Source organism: Lemur catta, chromosome 6 (assembly GCF_020740605.2).
Source record: "Lemur catta isolate mLemCat1 chromosome 6, mLemCat1.pri, whole genome shotgun sequence".
Taxonomy (NCBI): domain Eukaryota; kingdom Metazoa; phylum Chordata; class Mammalia; order Primates; family Lemuridae; genus Lemur; species Lemur catta.
Window position 1 is genome coordinate 97,183,278 of NC_059133.1, and position 23,544 is coordinate 97,206,821.

The window sequence follows — 23,544 nt, forward strand, 5'->3', positions numbered from 1 at the left end:
TGCTGAAAAATATAATAAAGATAATTAAAGCACTTATAATTCTGTTAATATTTTGCTTATTTCTTATCTTTTTTTAAAGTGTTTTCTTGTTTTTATAGTTGAGGTCATTCTTAACGTATACTTTCTCTTCTCTTTGCAAGCCTCTTTTGAAATGTGTGGTACCATGCTTTTCTTAACTGTTGCACTAGTGTTGGATGTTTTAGTTGTTTGTCATATTTCTTGATAAAATACAGAGGTAAACATTCTTGCAATAAAGCTTCTTTTGTGTGTTGCAGATTATTTCCTGGGATATTGCTAGGAGTATGAACTTTCTGGCTAAATGGTCATGTGTGAAGTTCTAGGCAGGAGCATTTGACTTGAGGTGTCTTTGTTAGGGGGTATCTAAAAATTCATTCAGACTTCATACAAGAGGAGGGGCTGTTTTGAAATTAACACTGAAAGTTTCTTGTAAAACTCCTTGATGACTGGGGAGAGCAGCTGGAGGCCAGGCCGCTCTCTGCATTCTGTCTGTCTCCCCCTCTCTCCCTCTCCCTCCCCCCCTCTCTCCTCCTTACTCAGCATTCCTGTGGACTGGGGAGGGGGGTGGCTTTGCGTGGAATCTGGCACAATTAATTTCTTCTCACATAGTCTTTGCACTCCAGTCTTCTCATGTGTGGCTCACAGAAAAGATGGTGATATTCCTTGTAGACAGTTGAGGTTGCCTGGAGTTTCTGGCAGCCCCAGGTCCAGCCCCCCTCAGGAAAGCAGGAATGCTCTCTGTTAGAGGAAGGGTGCTTTCCTCATTTGGGGTGGAAAGATTAGTTTTCCAAATCAGAATTGGTAGTTTAGACTCAGAGAGCATTGAGTTAGGGATAAGGATAATGAGAATCACAGCTCCTGTTTTCCTTTGTTTTTTTTTTTTTTTTTTGGCATTTGCTTTTGGTTTAGAGGGGAGCCTATTTTCTTTCCTTTGTGTGACTTTCTAAGAATTGATTCTGCCTCCCTCCCCCACAGTTGACAGATGTGTGTCTGCTTCCATGAGTACCTTTTGGTGTCTTCTCCCACCTTGACCTGTTTTATTCTGTTTTGTCTCCATGTCCTGTCTCTGCCCACGCTTGGCCCGTGTGTCACAGCCGACACAAGTGCGTGGGGCCAGCCGGCCGTCCTGCTGCCTGCCTGAGCAGGGTCGCCCTGCTCCCAACCCCCGGTGGAAACAGGTAAAGGAGCTGCCAGGTGCCTGCCCAGGCCTTCCCACGCCTCTCCTCCCGCCGAGCCAGGCAGTGCTGAGGCCTGAACACTAGAACCCTGGCTCACAGGGCAGGAGGTCTCTGTGCTCATTTAATTAGCGACTCTGGGAAGACATTTAACAGACAGTGCTGATTGGATTCAATGATTTATTTAACTCCTTGGGATCTGAGAAACCAGTTAAAGAGTGGATTGTTAATTTGGCTTGGAATTAGCTTAAGCTATGTGGTAAGTCGTTCTGGTAACTCAGGCCCTGGGGTTTTGCCGTTGTCATGTTTTTGTCAAGCTGCCTTTTTGCTAGCAGTCTCCTGGTGACCGTTGGAGGGAGAATCCTGACTCAGTGAAGGCTGAGAGTTGGGGCAGCAGAACCTTTCACATTAAATAGAAAAATGTTATCCAAGAAAATAGTCTTGAACTATGATTTTTATTTGTTTCAAATCCTGGACAAAGGTGTTCGTGGACATTTTCTTGGTGTTCTACATTTAAAATACTCTTTTGGGGAATTTTCACTGAAACCTTTGCAAGATCTCCTGGAAAACTGCTTATCCTAAGTAATACTGAATAGGGAAGATGATGGCACCTGGTTTATTATAGAAAACCAGTCAGAGGGAGTGGAGGCTGCTACTGTATTTTCTCCCGTGTCACAGTTGAGATGTCCCTGCTGTGGGGCCTGGGGCCTGGGTAGACCGTGTCATGGTCTGTATCATTAGGACTTACACGATGCTGAGCAGTCAGATGAGTTGATCCTTGATTCCATCAGCATCTTTAACAGTTGGTTCCGCCAGCCTCTTGTACTGTAAAGTGTCATCTGCCAGGAGTTGCTGGGGAGTGGCAAGTTGAATTTTATTGAAATTATATTCAGGGAAAATGCTCCTTTCTAACTATTCTTTTAATAATATGCCACATTAGTCTGGCCATGGTGGCTTGTTCCTATAATCTCAGCACTTTGGGAGGCTGAGGCAGGTGGACTGCTTAAGTCCAAGAGTTCAAGACCAGCCTGGGCAACATAGCAAGACCCCGTCTCTATAAAAAAAATTAGCCAGGTGCGATGAGGTATGCCTGAAGTCGCAGGTACTTGGGAGACTGAAGCAAGAGGATCACTTGAGCCCCGGATTTCAAGGCTGCAGCAAAGCTATGATCTGGCCGGTGCACTCCAGCCTGGACAACAGAACAAAACCCTGTTTCTTAAAAAAATTAAATAATAATGTACCACATTAAAAGCAGGACTCATGAAGGAGAGATGGAACTTTGGGAGCAGTGTCCAAATTCACAACAGAAGCCAAGCTTCCCCTTTCCCTAGGCTTGGAGGAGGTCTTCTGAAAACAATTCTTCAGAAATTTACTTGGGTTTTATTTTGTTACCCTTTGCCTTGAAGTCTAGGTGGAAGGTTTAGAAAGATGATCTTCAGTTGAGTATCTGTTGAAGGGGAAAGTGAACTCTAAGCTAGATTCCAAAAACTCTAGACTCCTATGATGTTCATAAAGGTTGCCTGAGATAGGAGCAGCAGAGGGGAAGGGAGGTGAGGAGTAATACACTCTAGTGAGTGAACGGATACTCTAGGGTGGCATGTGCCTGGAGCAGCTTTTGGGGGGCTTTCTGGGGAGTCTTAGGTAGCAGGTGTGGCCTGAGGAGCCAGCCAACTCGAGGCCTTGGTCCTGGTGACAACTCACACAGTGGCTTCTCATCTGACTGAGCTGTACTGAAAGGGTTCCAGGGGCTTGCTGTTCGTGAGACTGCTGTGATTCTCCTGTTTAAGTGTCTGGTAGCCTCTAACTCCCTGGAGAACGTTGTTAGTCCCGGCCAAGGCAGCTTGTCGTCTGGGTGGTCATGATCACAGTCAGTGGAGCAAAAGACTGGCAGGCTGAGGGGCAGCAGAACAGAACCTTGAAGTCAAATACAGGTTCTATGTCTACGAAATGGGCCCCAGAGATGGCAGTTAGAGTCACTGGGTAGGTGGATGAATGAGACTTGGTAGGTGAGAAACCGCAAACAGTGAACATACTATGAGGTCCTCAGGTGCTTTAGGTTATGTAAAGTCAGGAATTGTGAGCTTAGGAGGCTGCAGGGAGATAGCACTGTGAACCCTGCCTCAGTTCTTATGTCCAAGTAAAATGTACAACATTCACATAGAATGTTTTCTTAGCACGAAATCATGAATCTTTGCATTCTAAACTTATCCCCTGAAAGAGAGTTGGAGTTGCACTGCCAGGTGCTTGAGAAACTTGGGGACAGAGGAACTCCAGTGGTGCCCAGGGCCCTGCTTTGACACACCCTGATGGCTAGCCCCTGTGTCTCCCATCAGGAGTGGGGGCCAACTGGCAACACCTCACTGTGACTCACTTTATGCTCCTCTTGAAGTGGTTCAGACAGGGGCAGAAGGGCGTGGCAAGCACGGCAGTGATGGCAGAGTTGGCACAAGGACCAGTTTCAGCTTAGGTCATGGAGTGGAGAAGGGAAATGAATAACTCGGTCTGCCAGTGACTTTTCTTTTTACCTTCCTTTGTCAACACTGTGGCTCTTCCCTTCCCCACTCTTTTGCCTTTTGATCTCAGAAATGTGTCCTGAAGGCCAGCAGTACATTAACCAGCCTTGGTTTGGAAGTAGATTGTCATGTGGGTTGGAAACAAGCAGTGGAGCTGTTTCCCGAGGCGTCATGGCTTCCACAGCCTCCTTCCCCCTCCCGCCTTACCTGCACCTACTCCACATCGCCATCCGGGCCAGGGAGTGAGAATTCCCTTGGAAGGGATCAGAGAGGCCTGGAAACATGGGATTATTTCTGCAGTGCAGAGGGGCTCTCTGAATTAGAGGCAGACTCCCAAGGAAGGGTATACAAGGGAGAGAGGGAAGAATGAAGGGAAGCCATGAACATGTATATGGCATTCCATTAAGGAAAGATGTTTAATTTTTCTATCGTGTTCCCTATACTTTCTTATATTTCCTTGGTGGTTTTCCAGAACCTTTTGAGTGTGTATACAGGGCTGAGAAGAAAGCAGTGCTGCTTTGCTGCGTTGGGGACACATGTGACCAAGCCTCGGGAGGGAACCTCTGTATCCCCTCATGGTGGTTGGCTTGTTAACCCTTTTGCTCCACTCATAATCAAGCCCATTTCTTCTGTCCCCCAACCTCCCTGATGAAACCCTTGATCCCTGGCATCTAGAAAGTACTAGCAAGTCCTGACCAGCTACATAGATGACCTGTGCATCTGTGCTTAACAGAAGGTACAGTCCTGCCTGGAGGCCAGGAGACTGGCAGGCCACCCTCTCTGGCAGCACAGGGGTTTGCTGTTGAGGATGGAGGGGCAAGGAAGGGGGCCTGTCGGGGCACTTTGGCCAGTGCCCTTCAGTCCTCCCGGAACCTGCCTTCTGGGAGGAAACACGGCCACTGTTCCAACAATGTTCTCTCTGTTTGTGTCTGTTGGTGTAAAAGCGACGGGAAAAGGAGCGTTCTCGGACCTGCCCCAAAAAAGTGATCACGCTCTCTCCTCTTCCTACTCCACCTCCCTGTCGGGCACCTGGCAGCCAGCAGGTGATCTTCTCCGCATGCTCTGTTGTTGTCTGCCTCTTCCTGCCTGCCTGTGTAGATGGCAAGTGTAGACACCGAAGCAGCATTTAATCTCTTCAATGATAACTGTTAAAAATAAATTAAATTAAAAGAAAGACCATCTGAAGAAACCATGTGTAGCAGAAGCAACTTTTATTGCTACAAATGAGCAATTCCTGACTGGATGTAAGGACAGTACCTAATACATTTAAACCCTGGGTAGTTTAGTCCCACGTCACGGTAAAATCACTATGCAATCACAAACTAAACGTTGAACTATAATTTACACTCTACTTGTCACAGATCTAAGGCCCAGAAGCTCTAAGAGCAACACATTTTTCTAAAACCCCGTGTAAGGCTGGCCATTTTTCTCTTGCTGCCCAAAGAGGTGTGGTTAACGTGGATGTTAGGGAGCTCTTACGGGGCTTTACTACATGAGTTTTGGCCCTTGTGGTTCTGAGCGCCCTGCCCCTGCTCATCCAGCCCCTGCCGTTCACGCCACTCACCCTCCAGGCAGATCATTCAAGAACTCCTTATAGAGTGGTCCACCACAGACGTGGTTAACGAGGTCAGCAAGTGTCCATTTGTGGCAGGCACACTTATATAAAGTGTATTTATAGAATGGCTTTGGTTGACCTTTGTAGTATATTCCTCTAAAATAAAATGCTATTAATAATTTCGAGGGCAAGAGCTATAGAAAGACATTTTCTCAACTAAGGTGGCCTTTTTCAAAGGTGGCCACTAATAACATGTCTGATTTTAAAGGCCCAACCTGTGTCCCTGGGTCTAAGAACTGAGCCATGATAGGCTTAGTAAGTGCACTGTGCCTGGCCTCTAAATAAGAGCTAACAAACAGGAGCATTTACTATGACCCAGGCAGTAATCTAAGTTCTTTTCATGTATTTTCATGTATTATATCAACCAATCGTCACAACACTGGGAGGCAGGTACTATTATCATCTCCATTTTACAGATGAGGAGACTGAGGCATAGGGTAGAGAAGCCAAGTAATTTGTACAAGGCCACACAGCAAGTAATGGAGCCAGACTTGAATCTGGGTCATGTGACCCTGGAGCCTGTGCCCTGGCCTCATCCTGCCTACAGAGACAGTGGATAAGAGTAGCCACACCAGAAGCTTTGGATCAGTTTTTCCAGCCATACGTGGCTGTAAGGTGAACCCTTAGTTCTCCAAAGAGTAATGAGAGTGGCCTTCCTCGTTCCCGTGATTGCTGTGTGAGTGGTTTTGTCAGATCAGCAAGGTAGCTGTGTGCCTATGAATTTCATGTCTGGCCTACATATTCCTGTCAGCTCGAAACACTCCCAGTCTTTTTTCACTTCTCCCTTGAATAAGTTATGCTTCTGTCCTGTGTTCCTGTTCAGGGACCACTCCCCAGCCTGCAGTTTCCTCTGGACTGTTGTAATGGTCATTTGTTCTACCAGTTTCCATCTCCCCGCCTTTCCTTTCTAGTGTCTTGCTGGGGAAAGCTTTACCCTTTTAACCTGACTCTTTTTCTAAACCTTCCACTTAACACCTCTGATCTTATGCTACTATGTGAAAGAAGTATGTTCGTTCCACCTTTGTACTAACCGTGGTTCTTTATTTATGTATGAGCTGACCAGGTGGGCACATTGGCTGTGCAGACAGCTGTCCTTGGGTCATGGGGCTTGACATAGACAAGATTATGGTTATGTGGGGTGGGGGTGGGTAGGGGCAGGGATACATGTTGAAATGAACTCTGGATTTCTGGCCCTGAATTTGTCACTGTCACTTAGTAGGTCTAAATAGAGCATTTGGATGGAGCTTAAGTTTCTACTTTGTTGCCAACAGACATACAGGGATCTTGATGCTGACAACCGTGGCAAGCAGAGTCCCCGTCATGACAGGGTAAAAGAGCATGAACCCATGGCATGGGATGCTGAGAGCCAAGCAGATGGGGCACGCGTGAGGGGGTGGGGGTGTGCAGAGGGAAGGGGACATGGGGGATAGCCCCCTTTCCCCTTGCTTTTTGCACGTTCTTGTCACCCAGCCAAGAGCCGGAATTCTTTTCGCTAGCAATGTTGACCCCTGCAGTAGCGTTCACTGTAGAGCATTCACCTGCCCAGCATTCAGGTGGATGCTCGTCCTAAGTGTGTGTGTTGTTATAAAGGGCTTCATGACTTCCCATCTCTGCCCACCTTTCAAATTCCAAGACTGTACTATCTCTACCGCCAAAATATGTGCCAGTGGTAGAAGAGCACTGGACTGCCTGGCACAGCTTCTTAGGGGATGGGTCTAGGTCAATAAGCAGTGGCATTTGATAGTCATGGATCGTGATGCGGAAATCCTAAGAGAGCCAAAGCTCTTACCAGTGTGGGGATTTTTCACGTATGAAGAGATTGAGGGGAAGGAAGGTGATGACAGGATGGGGGTGTATAATGAAAAGCTGTAGCTGGTCTTTTCTAAACAACTAAGGGGGGAAATTACTAATTGTAACTAGCCATCATATAATTTGATAAATGGCAGAGATGCTCAATTAAAGAGGCTCTTTATTTTATTAAACTTTTTGTTTGTCTCAGAGTGGGGATAGCCTGCAGCTAGGGTAAGGAATTATATCTAGTTGTTAATCTCACATAAGCCTTTTATTTTTACCTCCTTTTCTGCTTTTGCTGTCTGAGAAATACCGTTATGGGCAAGCAGTAAATTAGGTCACTCATCAGACCCATTAGGAAACTAGTCATAGCACTGTCTTCCTGTGCCCCGTGCCCAAGCTAGCAATAGGCAGTCCGTGTGCTGCCAGGGTCGGGTGCTGGGCCAGAGAGGGGAGAACGGGGTGGAGGTGGAGAGTGGGGCCCTGCCCCACTGTGCTCCGCCTTGTTGTGGCTGTCTTTCCCATGGTGCTGAATGTGCCCGGCCTCCTCCTCCCTTCTCCCTAGGCTGTATCCCCCTCAGAAAGGACAGTAGGCATTTTCCTTGAGCAGGATAGTGCCCTACATTTTGGGGAATGCATATTTAATGAGGTGCTGATGATTTTAAATGAAACAATGCCTACAAGAAGAAAGGAGGGAAGTATGTGGAATAGAAGGAGACAATGGCATGGAGAAACAATTTGGATTCGTCTAGGGCTGCAGTGCAGAGGGGAAGGGTAGGGCTTTGAGCTTAGGCGGCAATAGGGATTGCAGGGATTTTCTTACCTTTTCCCTGTGAGCTGGTTTCTGGATTCCCGGTGCAGGGCTGGATACTTTTGAGGGACATTGTTTATGTTGCTTTCCAGGACCCTCCCTCCACTACTCCATGGCCTTGCATGTGCACATGCCTGCTGTCTCCACCCTACCCTGTCCCCAGTCCCCCACTTCTCGCATTAGCTCTGACTGCTCCGTCACCCCAGGGGGATGCTCAGTCTTCCTTCTTGCTTCCTTTTGGTGGGTGGTGCTCTTCTACACAGATCTTCCCCAGCTCCCCCTGGGGCCTGTGTTGCTGACTGCTCCCCAAGGCTGAGCTCAGGGCCAGTGGGCTGGCCGGGCGTCTGGAGCAGAGGCTCGCAAGGCACCAGGTAACTGCCACTTCATGTTGACACGCCACGGAGCTGTGAAGGGAGAGCAGCTGAGTAGGGGGTGTGACGGATCCGCTTGGAGCTGGAAGAGCAGAGGGCTTCTTAGTGCCATGACCGTAACTCTGTCCCTGCCACCCTAAAGATAGTTCGCTCTGAACCTAGTGGGAAACTAAGCAGTTACTGCTTGCCAAAGCTTTCGGCCACCTTGCTCTCTGGGACTGGAGAGTGCCTGGCTGCATGGGACCACCACTGAGGAAGACCCTCGCCTGCTTTTGCTGCACTTGCTGTGTGCAGCCTGGAGAGGACTTGGGAGTTCAGGTCTTTTCTACTGATCGTTCAGCTGGCTCCTTGGCAAGCAGAGCTTCTCTGATCACTAGCAGTAGAGGGAAGACATGCCACAATCCTGGCCTTTGTGTAGAAGAAGCATGCTTCGCTCTGAGTTTGCTGTCTCTACCGCCTGCTCCTTGTGAGACGAGTGGAGTGATGGGGCGGTGGTACAGTCTGTTTGGCTGGGAGAAATCCTGGCTCAGGCCAGGGAGAGGGCTCTCTGCAGAGCACAGAGAATATGTGTGTTAGCAGGGACACCACTGTGCTTCCTTCCTCCTGGCTGGCAGCGTTACCCACTTTAGAGGGTCACTGGAGTAAGAATACCCGGCAAGACAGGGTGAGGCTTTGCTGGGTGGCTCACAGCTGCAGGTCCCTGTTCCAGAGCACACTCCACTGGAAGCGTTAGGGAGGGGCAAGTGAAAAGCAAAATGGAAGCGTGAATGAGGTGCTCATGCTTATGTTTGGGTCAGTGTGTGACTTTTAATTTAACCTTTCCTTTGATTTTTTTTTTCTCCATCTTGTATTTTATAGCCAGAGCCTGAACCTCGTCGATTTTTTGTCGACCAGTGGGAGCTTTCTCTTAGCCTCCGTTCCTCCCGCCCCGCCTCTCCCTCCTCCGACTCCCTCCGACAGGTAGCATGGCCTGGGCCTTGGCAAACCTCTCTCTGCAGCCGCTGCTCACTTCACTCTCACAAATGTCATCTGCCCTGAGTGGGTTGTGGAGTTCTGAACTTTGGCCTGTCTCTTCAGAAAGCCAATATGCGTGTGTCTGTTTTGCGTGTGAGGCCTGTGTGTACACACCTCAGCTAAAGAGGCTGCTGGCTTTCATTGAACTGTGTTTTAACACATCAGATTCTGTCCAAGTAAACCCACTTTGATCATATTTTAACTATGTTAAATAATAATGAGCATTTTTCAGCCATTGGCTTTTTTACCTTTGAATGTCTTCATAATCATGTGTTATAAAATATGAACCATGGTGTAATTAAATCTCTTAAAGGGAGTAGTGAATGTGCAGTATTCTGGGTGCCTTTTGACTTGTAATCATTTGAGGAATGAATCCTGCTTTTGCCCGCAGTGGCGCTGATCCAGCTGTAGCGGAGTTTATAGAGAGATTGGAGGGTCTTTTTGTCCTGTTTATTTCCCATTCTTGAGCCAGTACCCGACCACATGGGGTGTAGGTGTGGGTGGGTGTGGGTGGGTGGTGTGCAACAGTATAAGTGCAGCGATTGCTACATTTTGACTATGTTTTAAGAGTGGGAAGAAGGAAACCATCTGCTTTTCATGAGTCTTCACCTCTCTTGTCAGTGTTACCACGTCTCTGAGAACTGAATGTGACAAATGCCTTTGTAGCCTGGGGCTGTTCTGGTCGGAAGGGACGGGTCCTGGCTGAGCAGTGAGGGCCCAGGGCTTGCTCACCCACCTAGCCTCATACTTGAGGTCTGGTCCACACTCTCACTTATCTGCTGCAGAATGAAAGAAATGCAATTTTCTGCTCCCTCGGTGCCAGCTATTAAATTCTCTGCTCAGCTTTGCCTGGTGTGTGTCTGTTCCAAGCCTAAGCTTCTTTAATGTCCCTAATCTAAAGAAGGCTTGGATCTAAGAGCCACCTGTTTTTCTCAACCACTAATAGGCATAATCTGTGAAGTTAATTGGCAAATGGCACCAATCCTTGGAAATCTCCTTATTTTTGAGTTGAAAAATATATAATTGATTCCTTAGTTCCAGCTGAGCCTGAGCTGAGCCAGACGAGAATAGTTTTCTCCCTTGTGCGTCTGTTCCCATATTTACATAGCATCGGCTCCCCTCAGAGTACTTCTCCTGTCTGTCCCTGCCCCGCTAGGCCCTGCTGTTGTTCAAGGCTGTGATTCTCTTATATGTTTGTCCATTCAAGCCCTACCCTGAGGGGGTTGTTGGCACTGCCAGGGTAACTGCCCCTAGTGCAGGTCTGAGTCAGGATTAGAGTCAGAGTCCCTCCGACTTGGCAGGGAGCACGAAGTTCTTATTCCACGAAGGTCACCCTTATTCCACGAAGTTCTTGAGAGGAGCACACACGTAGTAGGTGCCGTGGTCATCTCCATGTGGAAAGGTGACCTGGGCGTGGAGTCTCTAAAGGACTTCTTCCTGGGGACAGGCTCAAGGTTGGCTGCCTAGGACACCCAGCCTGGGTATGAGCCGATGACTCATGGTGAAATGTGCACCGTTTCTCCTGTTATTTCTTCTGCATTGCCAGAAAGAGGATAGAGTTGGTTGGATTTTTTTTTCTTTTGTCTTTTTTCAACCTATTAAAATAGACCAGGTGCAGTGGCTAACACTGTAATCCTAGCACTTTGGGAGGCTGAGGCGGGGAGTTCGAGACCAGCCTGAGCAACATGGCAAGACCCTGTCTGCACAAAAAATAAAAAAACTAGTGAAGTGCGGTGACGCATGCCTGTAGTCCTAGCTACTCAGGAGATTGAGGCAGGAAGATTACTTGAGTTCAAGATTGCAGTGAGCTGTGATGATACCACTGTACTCTAGCCAGGGCAACAGAGACCCTGTCTCCAAAAAAAGAAAAGAAAAAAGTCCCTCCTAGACTGGAAATAGGTTCTGACTTCCCAGGACTAATTGTGAGCAACTTGTCTACGTGACCATAGCTCATGTTTAACTTGTCCAAGCTTTGACCGTAGCACCTGAGTGGATCACGGGAGCCTCAGTGCTGCACTCAAACCCACATTAAAGATCAGTAGAGAGAATCGGCTGAGAAGGCTCCTTCCAGTAAAGCTTGGGAATGTTGCTGCATGTGACATATGCCGTGATCAGGTGTTAACAATGAGGAAGAAGATTATTACAGGTAATACTAGAGCTAGTGACATCTGTTACCCAAGTGGAAAGTCAGCCTTTGCAAGAATGAGCCTAGTTTCTTTCTAAATGAGGAAATAACTTCCCAAGCCCTCTCCCATACCTTGAAACATGTGGTCAGTCTGGGTATCCACTGTTTGCATGGGGGTTGTTCCTCTTGAATTCTTTGAATGTAATCCGAGTCACCAGGGTATGGGCCCTTCTTTCTTCTCTGTTTGCATTCGTCCTGTCTTCCTACCCCCACCCCTGACCTCCTGGAACTGTGTATCCCACAAAGACGTGAAAGACCAAGTTCTCCCCTAAGGAAGACACTTTTCCCTGCAGCTGCTGTTCCCACACATGCTGGTGCCTCTGCGTGGCACTGACACGGTGTTTTTCTTACCACCCAGTTTGCCTGCTTGTGAGCACTCTGTTGGCATGGTTTGCTGCTGCACCTTATATTCGTTCATTTTATACCTTTCTAAGATTTTTTTCACTGTCTTCTTAATTTATTTATTTATTTTTCCTTCTCATTTGCCTTCATTCTGGTCATTTTATAATCTCCAACCAATAGAAGTATATAAAGATGTACACGGGCGGAGTGAGCTCATTGGCTGAGCAGATAGCCAATCAGCTTCAAAGGAAAGAGCAGCCCAAAGCCCTTCTAGACAAGAAGGAACTGGTAAGAGATGTCTCAGGGCACTGCCTAGCTAGACATAACACAGCTATGGTAAATAAGCCTGGTTTGTTCTGAGGGGTCAATATATGCCATGTGGTAATTTTTTTGGAGGTTGTCTGAATTTTGATAATTGAATTTCTAGGACTGCCATAGTTGTTTAGAAAGTTGTATGGAAAAGTGATCAATCTGGAGTCCAGGGGACCCATATATATGTGTAGAACCGTGTGAACACTGAATGTGTATGTGTGTGTGTGTATACAACCCTCAGAACAGAATTCTGTCAAAATAATTTGGTTTAGTGGCTCTGATATTCTGTAATCTTGGATCTTTCACCAGAAGCAAATTGGCTTAGGTTTTCTCTTGGTTGTTCGTTAACACTGAGTCCACCTTGTGCTGGTGTCTCTGGAGGCACGTGGGTTGCAGCTCCTGCCATGGTGCCACTGCTCTTTGGGAAAGCCAAGAGCAAAGTAAACTGCAGCCATGCAATACTCATGGTCTGTCAGGGAACAGAGTCACGTAGGGTCAGCTTCACCCACAGAGGGCTGCACCTGTGGAAGTGGGCCTGAGAGGCACTGCCCTGAGGGGTCCCTCCTTCCTCTCCCCCTCCCCACTCCTCCAGGGATCCATGAAGAAGGAGTTCCCGCAGAACTTGGGAGGCAGCGACACGTGCTATTTCTGTCAGAAGCGGGTCTACGTGATGGAGAGGCTGAGTGCCGAGGGCAAGTTCTTCCACCGGAGCTGCTTCAAGTGCGAGTACTGCGCTACCACCCTGCGCCTCTCGGCCTACGCCTATGACATCGAGGATGGTGAGGTGGCTTGCTCTTCAGGCCATACTTAGAAACAGTGCCTGAGGCACTCTGTGCATTTGAGCTGGGGACCTTAGGACCCCTTGCTGCATTCCTCTGTGTGCATTTTTTTCATTCTACCTCCTTCAACCCTTCCCATCCATCTCCTTCCATCCTTTGTTTTTTCTCTAAGACTCTTTCTTATAAATATTTCCCAAAGTCACCAGGCTGTATCATAGCATTACCCAGCAATGATGGTAATGAGAATGGCATGCATTTGCCTGTATCATTTCTCTGACTTCACAGATGCTCACTTGCTCTCTGACTTCATGGTGGGATCTTGAGATAAAAGGGACACAATGAGGATAAGTTCTGGTCTTTATAGGAGGGGAATCCCAGCTCTGTAGAAGTCACACTTCTTGTCTAAGGTTGACGACCATAAATTGAAACTAGATCCCAGGCCCCTGATTTTCAGACATCTGCCTCTTGGAGACAAGTGCAGTATGCCTGGTATTACCACCCTTCTCTGGCATAAGCATCTCTCTGTCCTGTATCTGATGCTTTGAGAGCTCATTTCACAGAGCCTGAATCTACTTTGCTATGGTGTTCAAGCCTGGTCTTTAGTGACATTTACTGGTTTTTACGGTGGAAAGACTGATAGGGTTGAAGGTAGTGAATCATGCCCACAGATGACAGAGTCTGGTGGGCAGAGGCAGCTGGGCCACCGTGAAAGGAACCTGCTCTCATGGCTCTTGTACCTGTTCCTACGGGATCCTGAAGGGGCTGCTTGGGAGACTGTCTTACTGAGTTCCCTCCCCAGAGAGACACACCACCTGTTTAATCTCCATACTGTGGCCACTGCTGTCTGATACTTACTCATGTCATCTGCTCCATCCAGGCAGAGAGCTTGTCTGTCTTCTCGCCTGGAAGACTCTCAGTGTCTAGACTGGAACCTGTCGCATCGTGGCGTCAGTAAGATGGTGAATGAATGAATGTCCCATTTACCTTAGGCTTGCCCTGTAGCAGTCTGTCTTCCCCAGTTCCCTTTTCCAGTCACTCCCATATTTAATTATCAAGATTCCTTCCTTTAGACCATTGAAAATCAGTCACTCAACTGAGCCACCCATAATCTGTAGTTAATTTATAACATCAGTGTGTCTGAGACAGGCATGATAGTGTAGTGGCTAGAAGTGTAGGCTCTGGAGCCAGCTGCCGAGGTTCACATCTTGCCTCGGAGGTTTACTGACTCTGGGCACTCTAGGCAGGTTGCTCAGCCTTTCTCTGTGGATTAGTGCCTGTCTTCTTTGGGTGGTGGTTAAAGTAGTGTCTAGCATATGATAAATGTTAGATAGAAATTAGCTTTTTTTTTTTTTCAATCTAAATAGCAAAAAGTGCCATCAAGTTGAGTTCGAGAAGGGGTATGAGGAGATAAATTAATCGAGTACCTATACTACATGACACGTGATATCTGTGTAATTATCTCAGCCTATGAGGTTGGTATATGTTCATTTCTGTATGAGGAAATGTGCCCAGGGGCTATACCACTCTTCATACCACTCTTGAGTGGTTGAGACAGTATTTGAACTGAGATCTGATTTCAGAGCTCATGTCACTTGTATCATGTTGTGCTGCCTTCCTAGAAAAAACAATTTTCTGGAATTTTGAGGGGAAATTTCCTTTGGTATTAGGCTTTTAGAATTTGTTTCTAAAATTTAAACCTCTTTTCTTTGTTAATTTAGGATACCAGCACAGGGTTCAGTGAGGACTCAGTTGAATTCAATTGAGTTGTATTTTAAGATCTAGGATTGTGGCTGGCAGGATAGCTCATGCCTGTAATCCTAGCACTCTGAGCGGCCGAGGTGGGAGGATCTCTTGAGCTCAGGAGTTCGAGACCAGCCTGAGCAAGAGTGAGACCCCGTCTCTTTTAAAATTAGCCAGGTATGGTAGCATGAGCCTGTAGTCCCAGCTACTCAGGAGGCTGGGGCAGTAGGATCGCTTGAGCCCAGGAGTCTGAGGTTGCAGTGAGCTATGTTAATGCCAGGGCACTCTAGCCCACCCTGGCAACAGAGCGAGACTCTATCTCACCAAAAAAAAAAAAAAATCTTGGATTCTACTTTAGCAGAAAAAAAACTCATAAAACAAATTAATGCAGGGAAACAAGCAGAAGGAAGGAATGAAAGTATAAATAACATTATATTTCTGATAATATAATAAACAAGATTCTTGGTTACAAGTTGAAGAAGCTCAGGTCAGATTGAATTTTAAGCATTAGATTCATGTGTCTTCCTTCCAGATAGCAGTCTCCAGAAAAGGGCTGCTCTTCTCCCTCATCAGCCATAATGATCCCCCAGAATGGCTCTGGTCAGGCTGATTTTAGTCACTGGCATGTGACTAAAATCACATCAGCACCGGGATTGACCAGCCTGGATTATGTGTGTCCACTTCTGGGCTGGGCAGCATCAAGGCACGTGGTTGATAGCCCCCATCAGAATCCCATGGAGGAGGTAACAAACAGACCAAAAGAAGTCATAACGTGATTCAAGTACTAATAATATATTTTATCTTGGCCTATTTATTGGTGGCCAAAATTCAGAAAAGCAGAGTGGTTTATTACAGATCATAAAAGGAAATTGTGGCCAAGCTGAAAATAATAACCCGTGTCTCGACTCCCCTCATAAGAAACAAGAAGATTGAGTTTGGCCACCAAGTGTTCCTGACTACAGATGTAGTGTCTCTGAGTCCTGGTTAAGTGCCAATAGCTAGTGGAAAATTCTGTTTGGGAAAATATACTATGTTTTATGAATATTATTTAAAATCTATGGAATTCGATAAATTTTATCTTTCCAATAGATTTATTCAGCATGGGAGGGGAAGTTCAGGTGAGAGAAAACAAGCCAATTACTTTGAAGAAGAGAAGAAAGAATCAGATCACCAGGTGAAGGAAGAAGGAAGAATGCCATCTCATCTTTACTTTCTTTGGCTGTTTTGGTCCCCTTATTTTAACTTGAGGTCAAGAAAGCTCATTTGTCTAAGGAGTACTCTCCACAAATGAGAAGGATGAAATGGGAATTTCTCCAGTTTCAACAGTTTCTGTAATCATTTAATGTAAAGAAAGAGTCAGAATAAAATGACTTTGTGAGTTAATTCCACTACCAGTGTCATGGGAAAAGCCAAGACAGTGTTGTTCAGAACTTTTTGTTCAGTCAGTTTTCAGACTGGTCCGCCCCGAGTAGGACCCAGTAAACACATGTAGACATAGTTGAAAGTGCTAAGAAATAATATTTAACTCTAATTATGCCATAGTACGCTCTGGTTTTTATTCTGTTCCATTCTACTCATAGTCCGTTACAGGATGTTTTAGTTTTGTTTTGTGTTGGTTTTGATTGTTGACCCTGATCCTCAGGGGCCGGGGGCGGGGTGGGGGGGGTGGTCATAGCCTGCAGTTGCCCCCAAGCTGGCTCATGGGCAGGGAAGGAAGGGGTGTGTGGGTGCAGGAGGGTGAGCAGCAGAGCTGATGCCCAGCAGTGCCCACCCCTACAGGCTTCACGCCTCCACCCACACTTGTATTCATCCTTGGTTTCCCCAGAAATGCTCCTCCCCATTTTTCATGTGGCCACATCTTTGTTCTGTACACACTGCCACTTTGTCCGCTGGCCCTGCCCTGCAAGCCTCACATCTCTGCTCTGGGCACTGATTGGGTGACAGCTCAATGGCCTTCACATTCCTAAAGGAAAAGACCCCTTCACCCCAACCTTGAGGCAAGGGGATAGGAGAGCTGTAATCAAAGTTTACAGGGAAGGAAGGGGCCAGCCTCCCTGGACAAGAGGCTGGGCAGGCTGACGGCCTCCTGTGGCTAGAGGAGAGGGATAGGAGGGACTGAGACCCGGGGTCGTGTTCAGAGTCACTGAGTCTGGCTCACTCTCTTGTCCCCTGCTTCTGTCATGTGCAGGTAAATTCTACTGTAAACCACACTACTGTTACCGACTCTCTGGCTACGCACAGAGGAAGAGACCCGCGGTGGCTGCTCTGTCTGGAAAGGTAATGGTGGTCTGTCCCGTAAGTGGGGAGAAGTGGTGGGCGCCAGTGCAGTGTGGCCACGGGCCAGCTGTGCCTCAGCAGGGCCTGCGGGTGGCCCCTGCAGCCCTGCTGTCCTGGGAGACAAGGGCCTGAGACACGGTTACGGTCCAGTTTGGGGAGGGAACCAGCTTGTGAAGTAGGCTCTAATATTGTACTTCACTAAGGTGATGTTGCATCTGCCGCCTGAGCTGGGCTTGAGAGATTATGCAGACCCTCCCTTCTGCTCTCTGCACGTGAAAGATGTTTGCTTTTGTAGATGAGCATCTCTCTGAGAGGATACCCTGCTGTTGAGGGTAACTGCCTACTCATTTTTCATTTTTGAAGGAAGGCAGTGGTGGAAAAGAGGCAGCGTGAGGAGGAGCTCTCCTGTTCCTTGGCTGCCCCACCCCAGGGTCTGGGGGCAGGTGGGAGCAAGTGCTCGTCCCCCACCCACCAGCTCCTTGCATTACCTTATTTTGTGAGTTACTTATCTGAGAAGTTGGTTCTTTCTTAATTTTTTTTTTTTTTTAATTGAGAGTGGCATTCTACCTGTCTGTCAGCTGAGGCCGGTAAGCCCTTTACCACCCGGTGTCACCTTGTCAGCACGCAGCTAACTCAGGCCTCCTTTAGAGGCTTCCCATAAGGGGAAGACCTAACAGGATCTAGACTCTGACTCCTGATGACCTCCATGGGGAGTCTGTCCTGGTGTTTTTTTTAAAGAAAGACTTACTCTGTGTGAAGAACACAGCTCTGGGTTGCCCGGCAAGATCAGCAGAGACAAACCAGCCCATCACATTGTTGCTGCGGCCTGAGAATTGGGTGCTTCAGTCGGAGTCACTCTTTTTCTTATGGACTTTCTTAGGAGGCCAAAGGACCCCTGCAGGATGGCCCCACTGCAGATGCAAATGGACGGGCCAGCACCGTGGCCAGCTCGGCTGAGAGAACCCCAGGTAGCCTCACTTCCTTGTTTGGCTGGGTGGTGCGTCACTCCCTCGGCCTCTGTGACAAGGCCAAGGGGATGAGCCAGCACCTCCAAAGCAACATTTCTTCAATTGGGCATCAAGTGGCCCAAAACCCTTTGGACTCCTTTTTCATGTGCCAGCTGCTTGCATTTGGAGTCCCCTTTCTCTATGGCCTGTCGGAGGTGCTGGTACAAATCGGAGGGGAGTTCCACTGGCAGACTGTGAGCCAGTGAGGGTCCATCTGGTAAGCGGCATTGTCCAAGCTGTGGGTCATGTTTATTCAAAGTCTCAAAGTACTGTCCCTGTCACCCCATCCCACATCCATCACACACAGCAGGGTGGCTGGTCCAAATCCTTTGTAGGCAAATAGGAATTCACAACACGCTGCCCTTGCCACTGACCCAGGTGGGTATCCAGAGTTGCCAGGCCTTCATGTCGTTCCTTGTTTTTAGACTCCTTTGAAACAGGGCGTGGAGTTGTGATGGTTAAGGCCCCATGGTCTGGATTTGCCTTCACTTGAACTTGAAATTCTTGCATCCCATTCCATACTGAGGAGTTTGGATGAGCTGTCACTGCTCTTCTGTTTGACCTGGACCCTTAAAAGACATGACCCCTAACCACTCTGGGGCATTCGAACTTCTAATGAGGATCAAGCCCTAATTTGTCCCACTTCCGTTACCACTTTCTTTTGTCAGGAGGTGAATGACACCATCTCTACCTCTAAAAACACACTTAGAACACACACAGTGGGGCAGGACCAGGAGAGCTCATGGGCACAAGGCCTGTGGGAAGAACTGTGTTTCTTTTTTCCTTAAAATGGCCTCTTTGGGCTCCCTGTAAAACCAGCCCATGAGATGTGTCCACAGCCCACAAACTGCCGTGGCCCTGACTCCCCAGTGCCATTCCCAGCCTAGGTTGCTGTGCAGGTGAGAGAGGAATTCAGCAGGGCCACAATGTCCGTCTGTCACACTTTCCTCTGGCTTAAAACAAATATATCTCAAGCAACCATTTACAAACTCATGTAAAAATTCAAGATTATCAGCCAATGCCAGAAACCAAGGAGGAGTTGGTGTGGAATTTCCATGATGGGAAATGGGAAGAATTATCCCCTTGGCCTTCACTGAGAGGTTCTCAGAGTTGCATCTTTTCCCATTTGTAAGAGCTGGTTAATGTCAGCCCTGTGGTGCTCGTTCTGGGAGAGGGAGAGCTGCCCAGAGGCTGGGCGGTACAGCCAGGGTGCAGTGACCTGGAGGCTGATACAGCAAACCCCAGCCGAGGTAGGTGAACTCGGCTTCTGCTACATGTGCCCTTACTATAATCTGATTTTTAATGCCCTGCAGTTGGGACCAGCATTTTATAGCCATGTTTAAGCCATGAATAACTTTTAAGGCTTCTACAGTCTTGAAGATCTTCATAATCTTTCTTATGAAGTGTTGACAGCTCTTTGCAGTCAACGCTTTCAGAGCATTGGGGGAATTGCTGGCAGAGAAAAATAACCAAAGGGTTCTAGACAGAGACTTTGGCTCTATGTTGTAGAATGTGCATTTGATCAGGGGAGAGCACCACCTTATTAGTCCAGGCCTTATTCCAGCAGAAATGGATTTTTCAAGGAACCTGACTACTCAGTAAAACAACTCAAAGAACTTAAACTCTCCGTTTGGGTATGGAGTACAGAACATTCTTTAAAAAGAGTTAAACACAATGAAGTTCAGATTGTTCCTGAACAAACCAGGTTTGCTCACTTTCCCATCTTGTTCAGGTTGCCATTCTTGCTGTCTAATTGAAGATATAATGGATTTCAGGATTTTAGGAGTTCTAAAGAAATAGGGTTCCTTAGAGAAGGAGAATGTTCTACAAAGCAGGGAGAGAAGATGAGAGTTGACTATGTGGTTAAAGAATCAAAACAACCAAGAAAGAAATCCGTGAGGACATCTCAGTCCCCAGGGTTCTTGGTTCGGTGCTAGAAGGTGACTGGCCTGGTATAGCATAGGGGGTTCCATATGGTGTCCCAGAGGAGTTGCAGCTTGAACCCTTAAGGTGAATGAAGCAAGCACTATCTCCCCAGTTTAAGGTCCTTCTAGGCAAGGGAAGGCAAGAGAGCTTAGGGCTGATGGACTGCTATTAGTGTCCTCCTCTGGAGGCCTCACCTTTTGGACATTAGAGCTCTGAGTCCTGAACATGCTCCAAGACACTGGAGCTGACTCATTTTGCTAGCATCTGTAGAAAAGGAACAGAATTGTGGGTGGTATTTTGTAAGTTGGCATGAAATAGGTTTCTTTTTATCGTGTGATAGACATTTTCTTCTTTAAATCCTAAACTGAAGCCTTGGTTACTTAACTAGAATTTCCTTCTGAAAAGCTTCAGAAAAGCTCAGGTATTTCCAGGGTCCAGAATGTGTGTAGAGAGCAGTTATTAACCAAAATCTGGTAGGTCTCCTCACTGGAGACCAGAAAAGGCGATCAATGAATGAACTTGATTGTGTCGTGTATAATGCACCCATCCTCTCTAGATCCACATCCCTCAGCGGGAGGAGCTGGGAGAGCTGCGATTACGGCAGCATTGGACCCCGCTGTGCGTTTGCTCTGTGCCTCATCTTTCTTTCGTGGCGTTTCTCCCTTATGTTCTTTGCCCCTTATGCCAAAATTCTTGCTATTGCCAAAAAGAAAAAAAATAACCCAAATACAACCCACAAGTTCAAAGAACCCACTCTAGGCCTGCTTTAAAGTCTTGTCTTTCTCTGGTAACCTAATCTGTAACTGCTGCCTAATTTAGTGTCTGGGAGACATTGTTTATGGTATTTTTGTTTGTAATGTGCTTTTAATATAGAAATCCTTTTTTTTGTTCTCAAATTTGTAAATGCTTTGTTTCCAAGCTTATACTTACTACTGCAGATTAGTGGCCCTGGCACAGACTTTCTTACCCTGACGTGACAGCACCTGCCATGACTTTAGAAACAGTTTGGACAACAGTAAGGCAGAGAAAGAAAAACCCCAAATGGGCTTGTTTTCCCTTGGATGTGAGATCCTCAGTTGCAGGTTTTTTGGATTCTTTTTTTACCCAGAGGGATCCTCTCTTTATCTCAGATGGTTGATAACCAAAAATGAAGCATAGTGGCTGTGGGGTGTAACAGGAAGGGAACAGAAGAGCTTTTCCCCCAGAGCGTTCGTCATCTGAATGAACATTCACGATGCAGGTAACAGAGAGAGAGGATGGAAGAAACACGGTCGTTTTCTGTCCTCTCATGGAAAAGATTATCTGAACTTAAAAAGCCACAGGTCACAAGTGGCAGCTGCTTGCTCCTTGTGCCCAGACCCCCTTGCATGATGCCGTTGGGCTCCATAGTTTGGATCCTGAATGGGCCATTAGGAAATGCAGGCATTTCCCATGCAGGTGGAAGAATAGCCAAGCCATATAAGGAATTTCATTCAACCTGGAGCTCCTGCCTGATAGAGGGAAGTTAGGAAATCTTCATACTGCTTCCTAAGTCCTCTTCCCTTGTATTTATTTCTGGAAAACCTTTCAATAGAGCAAAGAGAATTCTGCAATCCAGCTTGCCTCTCCAACCCTACCCCAAGTCATAGTTGATGGTGACATGTGAATGTTTCTATGTATGTACACATTTATATGTATATAGATCTGATTGCACATATGAGTAGATATTTATTTATATATTGTATTCTAAATAACAATAATAATAATAATAATAATAATGAAGCTGTTTCCAAAGCTTCTTGTTCCTTGGTTCCGGAGGCTGAGGGAGCTGAACACTGGGAACCATGTGCCTGGCTGTCCTTGCTCTGGTCAGGACATTGAGGGCACACGTTGGCCTTAAGGCAGCGTGTCCATGGAGGTGAGCCCTCGAGGTGCGTGCTCAGGACATGAGCAGCACACACCCAGCCTCAGGAAATTGCCCCAGGAGCAAACTAGGAAGCAGGGTCTGTTGCTAGTGGGGTACCACAGAGAACCAGGCACCCCACCTCCTTCTGTTTGGCCTTCAGGCTCATATATATTGGCTCTCCTGGGTTAGTTATTTCAGCTTGCCACTGTCTGTGGGTGTTCAGTGTGTCTTCAGCTGTGTTCTGCAGTACTGTAGAACATTCCTCGGCTCTCCTAAGGGGCCGCACCATGGCCTTGAATATCTAACCAGTGAGTTAAAGGGTTTACTTTTTTCCTGAGCCATCCAGCTTAGGGTGGGGGCAGGAGGGGATGGCAGCAGGCCAGATCCCCATGGCACTGGTACAGAGGAGCCAGAGCAGGGGAGGATTAGCTGTGCCAAGGAACACGTCACCCGTCCACGCCTGGCCTTCCTGCAGCCTTTATTTTTGCCCTTGTTTTAACCTGTGCTGTTGTGAGTTTTTGGTGTGTTTCTTTGTGAGTTTTTAATTTAATTGTGTAACTTTGTTTTTTCCGTTACTGTGAAACCAAGGTGTTGTGCTTTTAATTTTTTTTTAAACAAATGTTATATTCTTATTTAAGAGAATAAATTCCAACCAATCTTCAGGCTTCTGAGTTTTTCTTTTTCTTCCCTTTTCCTGATTGCAGGGTGGGAAAGGGGGACACTCAGGCAGGGCTGGGGAATGGGCTGGAAAGCCGCTGTGCCTCAGACTCTCACTCCTGGGGCAGTCAGCAAGAAAGCATAGAGGGGAAATGGGAAACAGGTGTGTATGCCTAATGCAGAAACTCCTGTTAACGGAAGGGCCCGTTGTTGAAGGGCTTTGGCATGGTGCAAGATGTTTTGCTTTGCAGCAGCTGCAAGTAGAGAAGAGCAAGAAAGACGTCACCTGTGCCCAGGGGTCCCACATGCGGTCAGCCAGCAGGAGTCGTCTGTGGGCCGGGCAGGTGGAGGGGCAGAAATTCCACGTGGAGCTGGGTCTGCATGGGCGTGTATAGCCGGCGCCTTCCTCCTATTTCTCTGACTGTAGCAGGCCGCTAAGGGGAACGGGACCAGGGATGTGTCTGTCATCGGCCTTGAGGCTGTTGCTGGGGGTACCCTCAGGCATGGTGGCCTTGCTTCTGGTGATGGTGAAGGTTCTTGCTGTTTCCTCCCCAACTGACGTCTCTTTCATGCTGTCTTTGCTTTGACCTGGACGCTGAGCTAGGATACCCAATTCTACTTGGCCCCTCAAAGCCTGGAGGGATCATTCTATATTAAAAAACAGACTATCCCCTTCTGACACACACGCTGCTAACCTCAGCAGTGGTGGCTGCTTCTGTCATGTTGGCATGCCAGCCACAGTGGGCACGGGCCCAGCTCTGGTGCTGAATTGAGCCAAAACAGGGCCCTGTGGTAGATGCCAAGTCTGCTCCTGCTGAGCTCTGGGAAATTGGGTGTTTTGATATTAAAAGGCCTTGCTGGCCTCCATGCACCTCTTGGAACTCAGAGAGGTCTCTGGCTTCCCCATAGAGCAGAACAGCAGAGTCCTGGGTTCTCCTTGGCATCCTAGATGACAGTCCCTTGTCAGGGAGGGTCTGCTCCATGTGTAGCTCATAGCTCTGCTGTCACACTGCGGTCTCCTTCATCTTCATCAGAGATTGCTGGTTCAGACTTCATCCCAGCCCCCCAAGTCTGTAGCCTCTTGTGCCCCTTTCTCTGATAGGGTCAGCCATTGTCCTGGTGCCCG

At 47.5% G+C, this 23,544-nt stretch overlaps 1 protein-coding gene across 15 annotated transcripts in view; it reads left to right on the forward strand.

Moving 5' to 3' along the window:
* MICAL3 (microtubule associated monooxygenase, calponin and LIM domain containing 3) overlaps positions 1 to 23,544 on the forward strand; it is a 187,810-nt gene that overhangs the window by 99,151 nt on the left and 65,115 nt on the right. For 10 of the 15 annotated variants that reach the window (XM_045554604.1, XM_045554602.1, XM_045554607.1 and 7 more), the window contains 8 exons: positions 1,113 to 1,196; positions 4,651 to 4,749; positions 6,593 to 6,649; positions 9,153 to 9,254; positions 12,016 to 12,123; positions 12,740 to 12,926; positions 16,855 to 16,943; positions 17,824 to 17,911. In XM_045554604.1, coding sequence (XP_045410560.1) covers positions 1,113 to 1,196; positions 4,651 to 4,749; positions 6,593 to 6,649; positions 9,153 to 9,254; positions 12,016 to 12,123; positions 12,740 to 12,926; positions 16,855 to 16,943; positions 17,824 to 17,911 — 814 coding nt within the window. Of the gene's footprint in view, positions 1 to 1,112; positions 1,197 to 4,650; positions 4,750 to 6,592; positions 6,650 to 9,152; positions 9,255 to 12,015; positions 12,124 to 12,739; positions 12,927 to 16,854; positions 16,944 to 17,823; positions 18,074 to 23,544 lie in introns of those variants that run through there. The other 5 variants (XM_045554611.1, XM_045554612.1, XM_045554613.1 and 2 more) reach the window with 5 other exon arrangements.